At 37.7% G+C, this 12,304-nt stretch overlaps 1 protein-coding gene across 3 annotated transcripts in view; it reads left to right on the top strand.

The window, feature by feature from the left end:
- Myom1 (myomesin 1) overlaps window positions 1-12,304 on the top strand; it is a 128,150-nt gene that overhangs the window by 37,932 nt on the left and 77,914 nt on the right. For all 3 annotated transcript variants that reach the window (XM_074070230.1, XM_074070232.1, XM_074070231.1), the window contains 3 exons: window positions 598-762; window positions 4,587-4,748; window positions 10,865-11,006. In XM_074070230.1, coding sequence (XP_073926331.1) covers window positions 598-762; window positions 4,587-4,748; window positions 10,865-11,006 — 469 coding nt within the window. The remainder of the gene's footprint in view (window positions 1-597; window positions 763-4,586; window positions 4,749-10,864; window positions 11,007-12,304) is intronic.

Genomic DNA, 12,304 nt, shown 5'->3' with positions numbered 1-12,304 from the left:
GGATAACCTTTTTTTAAGTTAAAATATCTTAAATTTCTCTGGTTTCTCCTATTGACATTTCTTATCATTCTTTTTATTCAAATCATAAAAAAGGGCTGTGGGTCTGACTTAAGTGCTAGGAAAGCACAAAGCCCTGAGTTTAAACCATAGTACTGCCAAAAAAAAAAAATGAGAGAGAGAAAGAAAAAAAATGAAGCAATTTACTGAAAAACTCTATTTTGATGAGTAATTGATATAGCCACTTTATCCCAAGAGTGCAACAGTTGTTTAACTCAAAATCTAAAATTAAAAAGCAGCCAACTGTATACTAACTGGGGTATTAATTCACATTTAAAACACTAAACCTGGCCCTTTAAATTCTGTTCACTACAATAATAATATAGACATTTAGCTTAGATGATCAATGAAGCAAGAACTTCTATACAAATGAGATATGTATATGTTCTGTATACTTCTTATATAGAACTTAATTTTTGTCCAGATAAATCATTTGATAAGTCATTGTCACAGCTGTTTTCTGCCTGTGCTTATTAAAATGATTGTATCTCTTTGACAGGAAAAAAAATAAATTGCTGATACTTGTTTTTCTGTACCCAGTTGCTGTGACCCCTTATGGTTATGCATCCAAGTTTGAGATCCACTTTGATGACAAATTTGATGTCTCTTTTGGGAGGGAGGGAGAGACGATGAGTCTGGGCTGCCGTGTTGTCATCACTCCTGAAATTAAACATTTCCAGCCAGAGGTCCAGTGGTACAGAAATGGTGAGTCTTTAGAATGAATTCTCATTTTAGTTCTTACTTGCACAAAGTTGTGGGCCGATTGAAGATCTGTTTTCCATTGCTGCCATAATCTGTAAGTTAGAAAGGATAACTGCTGTGTTTTTGGTTTGTTTTGGTTTTTTTTTTTTTGAGACTTCACTCTACCCCCGCTGTACATTTTTAAAGTTTTGACATATACATCAAAAGAACAATACTTTTAAAATACATTTATGGAGATGATGTTTTGTTATCCCAAGTAATATGTGGAATTACCAAAAAAATGTACATCACTTTGCAATTTTATTTGGTAAATACTTTTCCTAATAGACCTATTATTTATGCCATAGAAATTATGTGAAACTTTAAAAACCAAAAACCTTAAGAAGTAATAAATCTTAGTATTATTAATTAACTAACAAAACAAATTAAGGGGAAATTCAGACTTGTTTTAATGTGTTAACAGCTCTTTTATAATTTTGAAATTTATTCTGAGTATATTTTACATACAGGATATGTGTGATGTCCCTTAATGACACAAAGTAGATAAAAATTACCCTTTTGCTTTTTGTGAGATTATAACCAAGGCTGATAAAAGAGAAAATCATTCCACTATCAGTTCCTCTTACTCTGGCTTTGAGTTACAATTTAGACTTTACTTCAAAAGGGGCTAGAGCCATGGCACTTTGGTGTGAGAAAGAAATAGGGATTTTTTTTCCCTCTTTAAATTCTGCTTGATTTGAAGTCTATTTAAAGCCTAAGTAATGCTTTAGACCAAATGAAATGAAAGGAAATAAAAAGCTATAAAAAAGTTGATTAGTTGAAGCTCTGGACTTATAAAATAATGTTATTTCTAACACAGTATCACAAATCTTAGCTCCAAATATATTTACTAAATTATCCTTCCTACTAATGAAAACTGTGGGAAGAGAATAAGGGATTGCTCTAAATCTCACAGCCAAATTTGGCCCAGGACACCTCCAGACCTGGTAGTTTTTTATTATGAACCCCAAGCTCTAAGCCTCTTCTTACATTGCTGAAACGTGAAATTTAATACCAAAAAAACAAAAAACCAAAAACTGTTGGGAAAATTTGTACTTTCTCTGACTTATCTTATCCTATACAGTATAAAAAAGCATTGAAATTGCAGGACTCCAGCTCCTTCCTAGATATTTACCTATCTGCATGTCTTACACTCTGTTCTAGCTGACAGAGGATGTGCTGTGGTCAAAGAAACAAATACACCTGGAGACTCTCAGTGCCCTATTATCTTAAAGTCTTCACCAGGTTTATTTCAGTTTTAAAACTTCAAAATTCCAGGCACATCTAGCTTCTCTGTGTATTAGTAATGTTAAGTAATGTTTCTAACTGTTTTATAAAATTAACTTTGAAAATATATAGGAAAGTAAAAGAAAAAATAGCAAATGAGAATGCTTTGTGGTATTTCCTGTAAGGAATTTTATGATGGTTCAAACTCTGTTTTGTTCGTGAAAAGAAACTAAGGCCCAGAGAGGTTAAATGATTTGCTCAAAATTGTGTGATTAGCCAATGAAAGAGATAAGACTGAAATAGAGGTCCGTTCCAGGGCTGACATTTGTGCCACCACATAGGACCACTCTGGAAGGAGACGTGAGTTTGGTTTAATGCTCTGCTGTTACTGTCTTAAAATCCATAATCATTTTATCCTTGAACTTGTGTTTTATATGTGAAGTTGAATGGGACTATGGATCATGCATATAAGTAGAGAAGACAGGCAAGCAGCAGTGTGGGCTTACACAGGCTCAGGCCTCCAGCATGGTGGGCAGTAGTCAATAAACTCACAAAACAGCAGCCCTGGCCCTCAGGTGTGCACATGAGCACATGGACAGTCTGGGGTATCTGGGGTTCCAAGATGATGGGGGATCAGAACCTGGTCCATATTGGAATTATCAATGGCAGTGGCACCAACAGCACCAGCATTGAAGTGGGGACTATAGCTGTGGCCCCAGAAGAAAGTGTGGGGAAACAGCATAGGGACCCACAATGGGAGGGCAGCTCATCCCTGAGTGATCTGCACAAAGAATAACTCCCTGGCACAGAAACAGGAACCACTGGCAGTCAGTAAACTTTGTCAGTAATATAATACAAATAAAAGCATACATATAAGCATGCAAAGGAAACACATAAGGCAGGTAAGCTTCTTTAAGAGTTTAGAATCTCTGATTTTGAGGCTTAGAAATAAAAATTAAATTTAAAGATTGTGGGATTTGATAAAAGAAACATGATTTTCATATGAAACTTCAGGTGAACCAGTTATTAACAAGGACAGTTATAAAATTAATTTTTCATTATAATTGAAAATACAGTGATAAGATACATAAGCAGACATTTTGAATTATATACAAATCACAAATCATTCTTGGTTTCTAGTTTGACCTCTAAAATTTAGAGGACATAAGCCAGGCACCAGTGGTTCACACCTGTAATCCTAGCTATGTGGGAGGCTGAGATAGGAGGATCACTGTTTGAGGCTAGCCCAGGCAAAAAGTTAGCAAGATCCCATCTCAACCAATAGCTGGGTGTAGTGGTGCACATCTGTCATTCCAAACTACTTTGGAAGGCTGAAATGAGGAGAATTGCATTTCCAGGCCAGCCCAGACAAAAAAAAGTTTGCAAGACCCCATCTCAATGGTGTTGGGAGGAGCTGTGTATGATGCCATGCGCCTGTCACCCCAGCAATGGCAGGAAGCATTAAAATAAGAGGACTGTGGTACAGGCTGGCCTGGGGGGAAAAACTAACACCCTATCTCCAAGAATAACCAGAGCAAAAATAGACTTGAGATGTGGCTCAAGCCATAGAGTACCTGCCTGGCAAGTGTGAAACCCTGGGTTCAAACCACCAGTACTGCCAAAAAGAAAAAAAATTAGAGGACATACCAGAGGAAGTACTTGACTGTACTCATGTAAACTCATATTTAAAATTAAATTCAGACTTACATGACAATGGTTTGCACACCCTTAAATCTTTTTAAAAAAACCATCCCTCAAGTTTCATCAGTTTGAGAGTACTAAAATTTATATTTTAAATAATTTATTAGGAAGTTAACCCAATGTAGTCACAGGTTGTGTAACACTCTTAACAACCTCAGTAACAGTTATAGTAGAAGAGTCTTCTCTAAATAAAAAGTTATCAAAATTCATCTGTGAGCTTGCATTTGCAAAGTGACTAACCTCGATTGCCTTTGAGTACATTGATTTAAAATGAAGCTGCTCAAAGTGTAAGTTTTGATGACCTAATAAATAAATTTGCTGGAAAGTGAACCAGAACTCACTTTTTAATCAGGATATCAGCTTAGTATTATTTATTACACATAAAATTATATGCACCAAAATATTATATTTTTGCAATTCATATGACCCTACTATGTCTTATAATAAAATATTTTAAAATTAAAAGACTTACAACTTATTGTCTTTTTCCTCTGCTTTTTGAGCAAAGGGCTGTGCAATTAATTTAATTTTGCACTGGGCCTGGGGCCACTCACTTTTGTAAAAATAGCAATATTTTTTTGCTAATATAAACATGATAGAATGGCTTAAAGCTCTAGAGACTTCCTCTAACTTTCCATTTAGAAAAGGAGGAAAAAGCTTTGTATGCACATATGAATAATAAAAGAAAAAAAAAAGACTCAGAAGGCTGGGCGCTGGTGGCTCACACCTTGTAATACTAAAAAAAATAAAAATAGAAAAGGAGGAAAAAACAGAGAGGGAGAAGACTAGAGGGAAGGGAAGAAGAAAGGAGTAATAGAGAGGAAAATCAATTAAATTTGCTTACTTTTTTTTGTTTCTAGGGGCACCTGTTTCTCCATCAAAATGGGTGCAGCCACATTGGAGTGGAGATCGGGCAACACTGACATTTTCCCATCTCAACAAAGAAGATGAAGGCCTCTATACAATCCGTGTACGAATGGGAGAATATTACGAACAATATAGCGCTTACGTCTTTGTTCGAGGTAAGACCCAGAAAAATACAGAGCACCCAACCTTGTTTAAAGCACCAAGGCCAAGTCCATCTATCCAATCACATTCATAATAATGAAGAGCCATTTGAAAATTCTTCCAGGTTAATTGGACTAGGAATATTAATTCCAGCAAAATTAGACCTCTTATAAAAGGTGATTTCTGAAGGTACCAAACCAAAAGTAATTGGTTCCTGGACTTGTTCCCGTGACTAATATGAGGACTCACCTTATCTTCAATGAGCCATTAGTACAGATGCTAAATTCTAATACTATGGAAAGCCATCCCAGTTTATGGAAGCTGCCACAAAAGAAAAGTTGTTTTGGGACTTACTCTTTAATATGTATTTCAGGGAACAAACTCAGGCTTTTATCTACCTCTTCTTTACTTCCTTACGGCTTTCGTCTTGATGAACTAGGAAGCAAAGTAATGCAACTTAATTTTTGAGACAAACTATAGTTACCGATTTTAGGAAGCTTTCTTTTTCCAGCAGTGTCTCGAATGGATTGGGTCTTTACATGTAGCATGCCATTTCTCCATAGAATACCAGCCTTTGGAAGACTGTCACACTTTCAGCCAGCCAGGGTGTAGCATGTGTTCTTTTATTGATAGTCAGTCATGTGCAGCCAGAAGGAGAGACACAGGAGAGAGTCAGAAAAACAAAGTTTATTACATTCACAGTTCCTAGAACCAGGGGGCTCAGAGGGGCCACATGGGGGAAACACCGCCATTGGTCAGGAGACAGAACCAAGGGGGCAGCTTGGACCACAGCCTTTATTAGCGCTTATGTAAGAAAGGCAAGATAGAGCACGGTAAGGAGTTCAGGGTTGGTTAGCTTAAATAATTTTTTGGAGGGCTCTGAACTATGGGGGAGGTGGGTATCTGGCCTGTGGAAGATTAAGGCAGAGGAGTTACTTCCTGAGTTGTAAGGGCCTGTTAGAGGAGGCAGGGCTCTGGGACAGTTAGTTTGTATATCAAAGGTCTACTCTTGCTAGGCCCTTGCTGCAGTCTCTTCCCCAGCCAGAAAGGGTTTGAGACATAAAAATATCATAATATACAAAAAATTAAAAATATTAGCAGTACAGGTAGACTGACTAATTTTTATCTCTCATATAGTAAATGAGTCATAAACTCATAGGCATTTTGGTCAAGATGAAACTTTAGAGCCCATCCAGGTGTTCTAAGTAGGATCTCCACAAATTAAAGCTGTACTGTCTTGTATTTTTATCTTATAAGTTTAAAGGCATTATTCTCAGAAGGGACTGTTAGGCTTTACCAATTTGTTCCAGAGGTTTGTGGCACAAAAAAATTTAGGATTCCTATTCTATCCAACTCCCTAATTTTAAGATACTGAAGCTGAGACTAAAAAAGTACAGTAATTTAGCTGGGTATGGTGGGCATGCCTATAATCCCAGATACTCAGCAGGTGGAGGCAGGATGATGATAAGTTTGAAGCCAGACTGGGCAAAGGTAAGCAAGACCCTTTCTCCAAAACAAAATAAAAAGCAACAGGGCTGGAGCATAGTTCAAGCGGTAGAACATTTGCCTGGCATGAATGAGGCCCTGGGTTCAATCTCCAGTACCACACACACACACAAAACACCAAAGTACAGTAATTTACCAAAATACTCAGAAGCAGAAGTAGTCTAGAATACAGGTCTTCTCAGTTCTTACCCACAATTTTAATTAAGAGATGGATATGGGCAAAGCTGCTGAAATGAAGCAATTGAAAGTTTACTTATATCCATCAATCTAGAGCGAGGGGGATATTCCAGATGTCTCTGCTCAGTGTGGTCATTCAGTGCCCCAGATCCCATTATTCCACTCATGGTACTGTCCCAGGTTTCCATTCCAGGCCACGGGGAGGGAAAAGGGAGGAAGTGGAGGAGAGAAGCAGAGCTGCTCACCTCATTTCTGCTTGGTGAACAGTAACCATGTACACAGCCCTCACCAAGGATGACTGATCTCTAGTTGGCCCATGTGTTCCCTGTTAATGCTCAGGTGTTTTAGTCCTAAGAGGAAACAGGAAAAATAATAAAATAATCTGTGTTGAACAATAATAAATGATTGTTGAATTTTGCCATGGACCAACAACTGATGAGTATTTATTACATCTGAAAAAATGTAACAGCCTATCTCTTCCACAAAAGCATCATGGGAAAAGTCAGATATTGCTGGAGAAGAGAGGTGCCTGCCTTCTGCAAAACTTGCAGTGAAAACTGACTCTCTGGAACTCGTCAGTTTGTTTAGCTAAACCACATGGATAAACCTGACTGACATCCCTGAATAAGCAGTCTTTTCCTTTGCTCTCAGTTGTCTTATCTGAAGCAGAGAACATCGATAGCTATTAAAAGAAGACTCAGGTGCTTCTTTATGGGCCTTTTCTGGAATCCCTGGGATGGCCTAGGGTTCCTCTGTATTTCTCAGTGCACACTCAAATTGTGCCTCACTGCTAGGTTTAGGCTAGACTTCACATGACTTAGCTATACATGCGGGGCGGAAGGGTGTCAAAACTTGAAATTCATATTAAAGTCAGTTTTTAAAATCCACAAATTGAGGAAATGGAAAGATTCTAAAATTTGTCAGATGTGACAGGATTGAAAAGATGAAAAGGAAAAAAAGGAAAGAAATATTTTAGTAATCATTGTGAATTTAGCTTTTAGAAAAAGATTCAATTTATAAAATTATCTTACATGATACATTTTAATTTTTAAAAAGTATTTTTACTGATGTAGAATTTATGTATCATATGATTCGCATACATTAAATGTAGACTTTAATGCTTTTTAGTATATTTACAGAGTTGTGTAGCCATCACCCACAACTGCACCTAATCTCATGTCTATTTCCCACTACTATACCCAATCTAGCCTCTGGCAACCACTAATTTGCTTTCTTTTTCTACCGATTTCCTTTCTGGACATTTTTGTACACTTGTGTCCTTTTGTGTCTGCCTTCTTTCACTTCGCATGTTTTGAGGCTCGTTATAATACATATTGGTTTTTTGTTGCTAAACAGTAATTAATATATATATGTGCCTTGTTTTGTGTATACATTCACCAGTTTATAGACAGCTGAATTGTTTCCACTCTGGTGTTTAAGGCTGCTGCTGCTGTGAGCACTGATGTTCATACCTATAGGACTACATTTTCATTTCTCTTCAGTACATACCCACAGTAGAATTGTTGGATCGTATGAAAATTTATATTTAAGAAACTTCCAAGGTGGTTTAAATGATATTTTATGTATCTTAGAACTTTGTATTCACTGAGTTGCGTGAGGCCACTTTGATGCATTTATTTTGGAGCTCTGGTGTTTTTGCTGCTTAGAAAATAGCTTCTACACCAGCATGATCCGTGTATAAAGCACCATATGTCTGCAGAAACACATTGCAGAGCTGCCCATATTTGGCCAGGGTTTTATCACATAGTGAAAATAAATTATATAAATCAGCAAAAAAAGAAAACAAATACATACTGTAATCATGTACTACTTTTATCATACAGCCAAACAATAGAATTACATTTTGAAAAAAGTTATTAATAGTCTGTTCCAGAGGTCAGATGATAATCTGACTCAATTAATTTAATCAGGCTATTTGTAAATTGGGAGAGAGAAGGGCAGAGATGCAAAAGAGGATTAATGTTGCCTGAACGGGTACCGTGGCCCCTGCTGTATGGCAGCCGCTAGGAGCCAAATAATATGCCACGACGCCTCACAGCTGCGTTCTTGTCATTCCAAGTATATCGCTTCCCCCGCTCTGTTGTACCTTCTTGATGAAAAGAATAATCCTTATTTTTTAACTTTCGTGTTTACTACTTAGAAAAGTATTGAATGAATGAAATGAACAAAAGAATGGAGGAATGCCTGAGTATTTAAAAGATTGTCAAGTTCACCCATGAATGGCATATTTCAAACAATGTTATAAAAATGCCAGAACATGTCTCCTCCCTCCTGCTGTCTGCCAGGTTGTGTTACAGGATGTCTCTACTATCATACATCAGTGCAATGGCGAATTAAACTGCTCCATCAGAGGTTTTGGTTGTTATGACACAGGCCATTGACAAAAGGACATGGCTAGCTGTCCCCCTGAAGGCTGAGTGGCTTTCTAGCAGTACCTCTTGTGCTACTTAGGCATGTCAGGGTCATTCTCCCCACCTCCACTCTAGCACTGCTCTCCTTTCACCATCAGCTGTCCCCATCCTGTGTTCTCAAAGCCTGGAGGAGAAGAAATCTCTCCCCACCAAAATACCCATTTCTTGTGTGGCATGCAGGGATTTTGTATTCAGTTGTAGGCACAATGACTTAGTCACATTCTCCTTTAGCATATTTTCAAGAGACATTTGCCTAGAGACACTTCTCTGCTGACTTATGGGACATGAAACAAAAGTTCAAAATCCAGGTAATTTGAGCTCTTCACAGGTAATGCAAACATATTAAGTTCAGAAGTCTGAAAATGTTCCTGCCACAGTATCAAATGTCTTAGGAACTCATAAGTGTTACAGAAGTGTAGATCATAGGAAAAAACTATTCAGTCAACAAGAGTGCTTTCCCTGGGGTAAGTGTCCTCTTACTAACTCTATTCATGAAAGGGTTGGTCAGTTGCCAGGAAAACCTGGCAAATGTGGACTGCTGCCTCTTGTCTTAATCATTCGCACTTAAAAGGTTACCAACTGAGCTGGGCACAGGTGGCTCAAGCCTATAATCCTTGGTACTCAGGAGGCAGAGATCAGAAGGACTGAGTTTCAAAGCCAGCCCGGACAAATAGTTTGTGAGACCCTATCTCAAAAAAATCCATCACAAAATAGGGCTGGTAGAGTGGCACAAGGTCTAAGCCCTGAGTTCAAATCCCACTACTGCAAAATAAACAAAAGGTTACTAACTGAATATCATGATTTCCCTTTCTCACCTCTTAAAAGCAGCCCTGATTCACTAGTGCCTAAGGGGACCATATTCTCAGAGTATCCCATTTCATAAAAAGTCACTGTCCTCTGTTTCTTACATTATCCTGGACTTTATTAAACTCAGATAAATATGGCTCAGATGTGGATATTGTCAGAGTTCTTTTCTTAAGAGCCTTCTGGTATGGTAGTTTTTTTTATCATTGTGACATACCTGGGAAAAAAAGTTTTAATGAGGAAGGATTTATATTGGCTCACTGTTTCAGATGTTTCAGTCTAGGTAGGCTGGTTCCATGTTTCTAGGCCTGTCGTGAGGCTGTACCTCATGTTGGAAGGGCTTGGTAGAGCAGAGCACTTCAACTCTTGGCAACCAGGAAGCAGAGGGCCATGACAAGAAGGAGCCAGGGCAAGACACACGCTTCAAAATTATAGCCTCAATGCTCTACTTCCTCTAACTGGGCCCCACCTTCCACAGTCCCACCACCTCTCAATAGTCTATTCGAATTTTGAATCCATCAGTAGATTAAGGCATTAATTAGGTTGGAGCCCTCATGGTCTAATCATTTATAGAGATGCCCTCACAGACACACCCAGAGATGGGCTTGCTTTACTAACCTCCTAGGGATCTCTCAATCCAATCAAGTTGACAGTCAAGATTAACCATCACATTTGGTTGAAGTGGATGTTTTTGTTTCTCCTCTAAAATGGTAATGTCTAGCCTAAGAATGGGCAAAGATCCCTTGCTCTTATTCTCTTGTGTATGCACCAGAATGTCTTGTGTATATCACCATAAGATGACAGAAGGGGCTGCTGGTCCTGTTGGGAGTCTTTCATTGTTTATTAGTAACATTGCACAATCAGCTTTAAAAACAGACTTTCTGGCACAAGTGTCCCGTCTGATAACAATTTCCAACATCTTTCTATTAATTTTGTTTTGGAGCATTTTGAACAGAAAGGGTTGTAAGGCAAAGGTAATGGGTTCTTTTTAGAGCCCTTTCTATTTTCTAACATAATGTTCTTCCTTCTGAAGGTATAAAGCACATCTTGTTATGTTGGTGAACAAATTACAAGATTTGAAGCTTGCTATATTGGGGCCAAAGACATAGCCACTGTGGTGGCATAGTAAGAAATGTATGCACCATGACCTATACCTGCCAAGCTGGCAGAGCACAACTGAGAGGGTTAACAGGATCCCTCTGTCTCCACAGATGCTGATGCAGAGATTGAAGGAGCCCCAGCTGCACCCTTGGATGTGGTGTGCTTGGATGCCAACAAAGATTATATCATCATCTCTTGGAAGCAGCCAGCTGTAGATGGAGGGAGCCCTATCCTGGGATATTTTATTGATAAGTTAGTGTTTCCTAACTTCAGTTAGATTTCTTTGGCCAGAGAGATGCATGCTTGATTTCTCCCATCATTTCTAAGTGAAATACTTTCTGTTCTGGTTTTCCTCTCCTCTCTTTCTCTCTTATTTCTCATTGTCTTCCTCTCTTTGTCTCTTTCTCTCTCTCTGTATACATACATATATGCATCTGTATATATATATATACATACATACACACATATATAAATAATACGTGCACTCATATCTATATCTATCTCACTAAATTCCAAACATAAATTCTTTGAATTTGACTACCAACACAAGTCACTAATTTGGCAAGAATGTCATGAGTTTGTAGATCTAATAGAAGCCACTTTAGAAATGAAATAGCTGATACCCAATATATTTAATATTCATATTCCTAGTATATCAGTAATTTAAGAATATTGGCTTTAAGAATACAAGTGAATTCTTATTTGCATCATGAGATGTGTTTTTAAGTTATTCAAATTATATGAGAAATAATGACAAAATTCCATAGTATTAAATTTTATATATACTTATATGAGTCCTTGCTGTTTACATTCTCCAAAACATAAAGGCTCTGATATTTATAATAATTAGGTTTTATACATTAATTCTCCAGCGAGTTTGAGCAATACAGACAATAAATTTAGATTGCTGGCCTAAATACATTGTTCCTATTGAAATAGTTGCTTCAGTTCTCTTGTCATTTTTATTGTGGAAACCATGAGGGACAGATAATCTGTGTCACTTGTCACTGTTTTAAACCTTATACTTATAACAATGTATACCCATTGATCTCAATACCCTCCAGAGAAATATTTATAGTAAATTATATACTGTTTAACCATACACGTGAACTAATATGGAGGCCTCGTTTACTAATGATAAATTGCGAAGGTTTACAAAGATTCTTACTTGCAGTTTCTGTTTTATTGTCTGACAAATTTTCGTGAAATTTAATCAGTGAAAGGCTAAGGACAATCAATTTTGCTCTGCTCTTGCCTTAGTCATAAAAGTAACTACCTTGTGGCTAATATTTATCAAGCATTTTCTACATGCATGGCACTGCTCTAAACACTTTTCATATATTTACCACTAACCCATAACCATCCTAGAGATCATGCCAGTGAGGAAACACTAGTTCAGCTAAGGTCACTCAGGTAGTAAACTGCAGAACTGGGATTCATTGCTTTCTGTTCCAATCTGCTGTAGAATTTTCTAGAGCAACTGCTCTCCACCTTTCTTTCTGCGCACATGAGGGTTAGTAAACGTTCTGATATCACTAGGCCACCATGGC

This window comes from Castor canadensis, chromosome 4, assembly GCF_047511655.1.
Source record: "Castor canadensis chromosome 4, mCasCan1.hap1v2, whole genome shotgun sequence".
NCBI lineage: Eukaryota > Metazoa > Chordata > Mammalia > Rodentia > Castoridae > Castor > Castor canadensis.
Note: the sequence above shows the minus strand (reverse complement) of the source record. Positions and strands in the feature narration are given on the sequence as shown.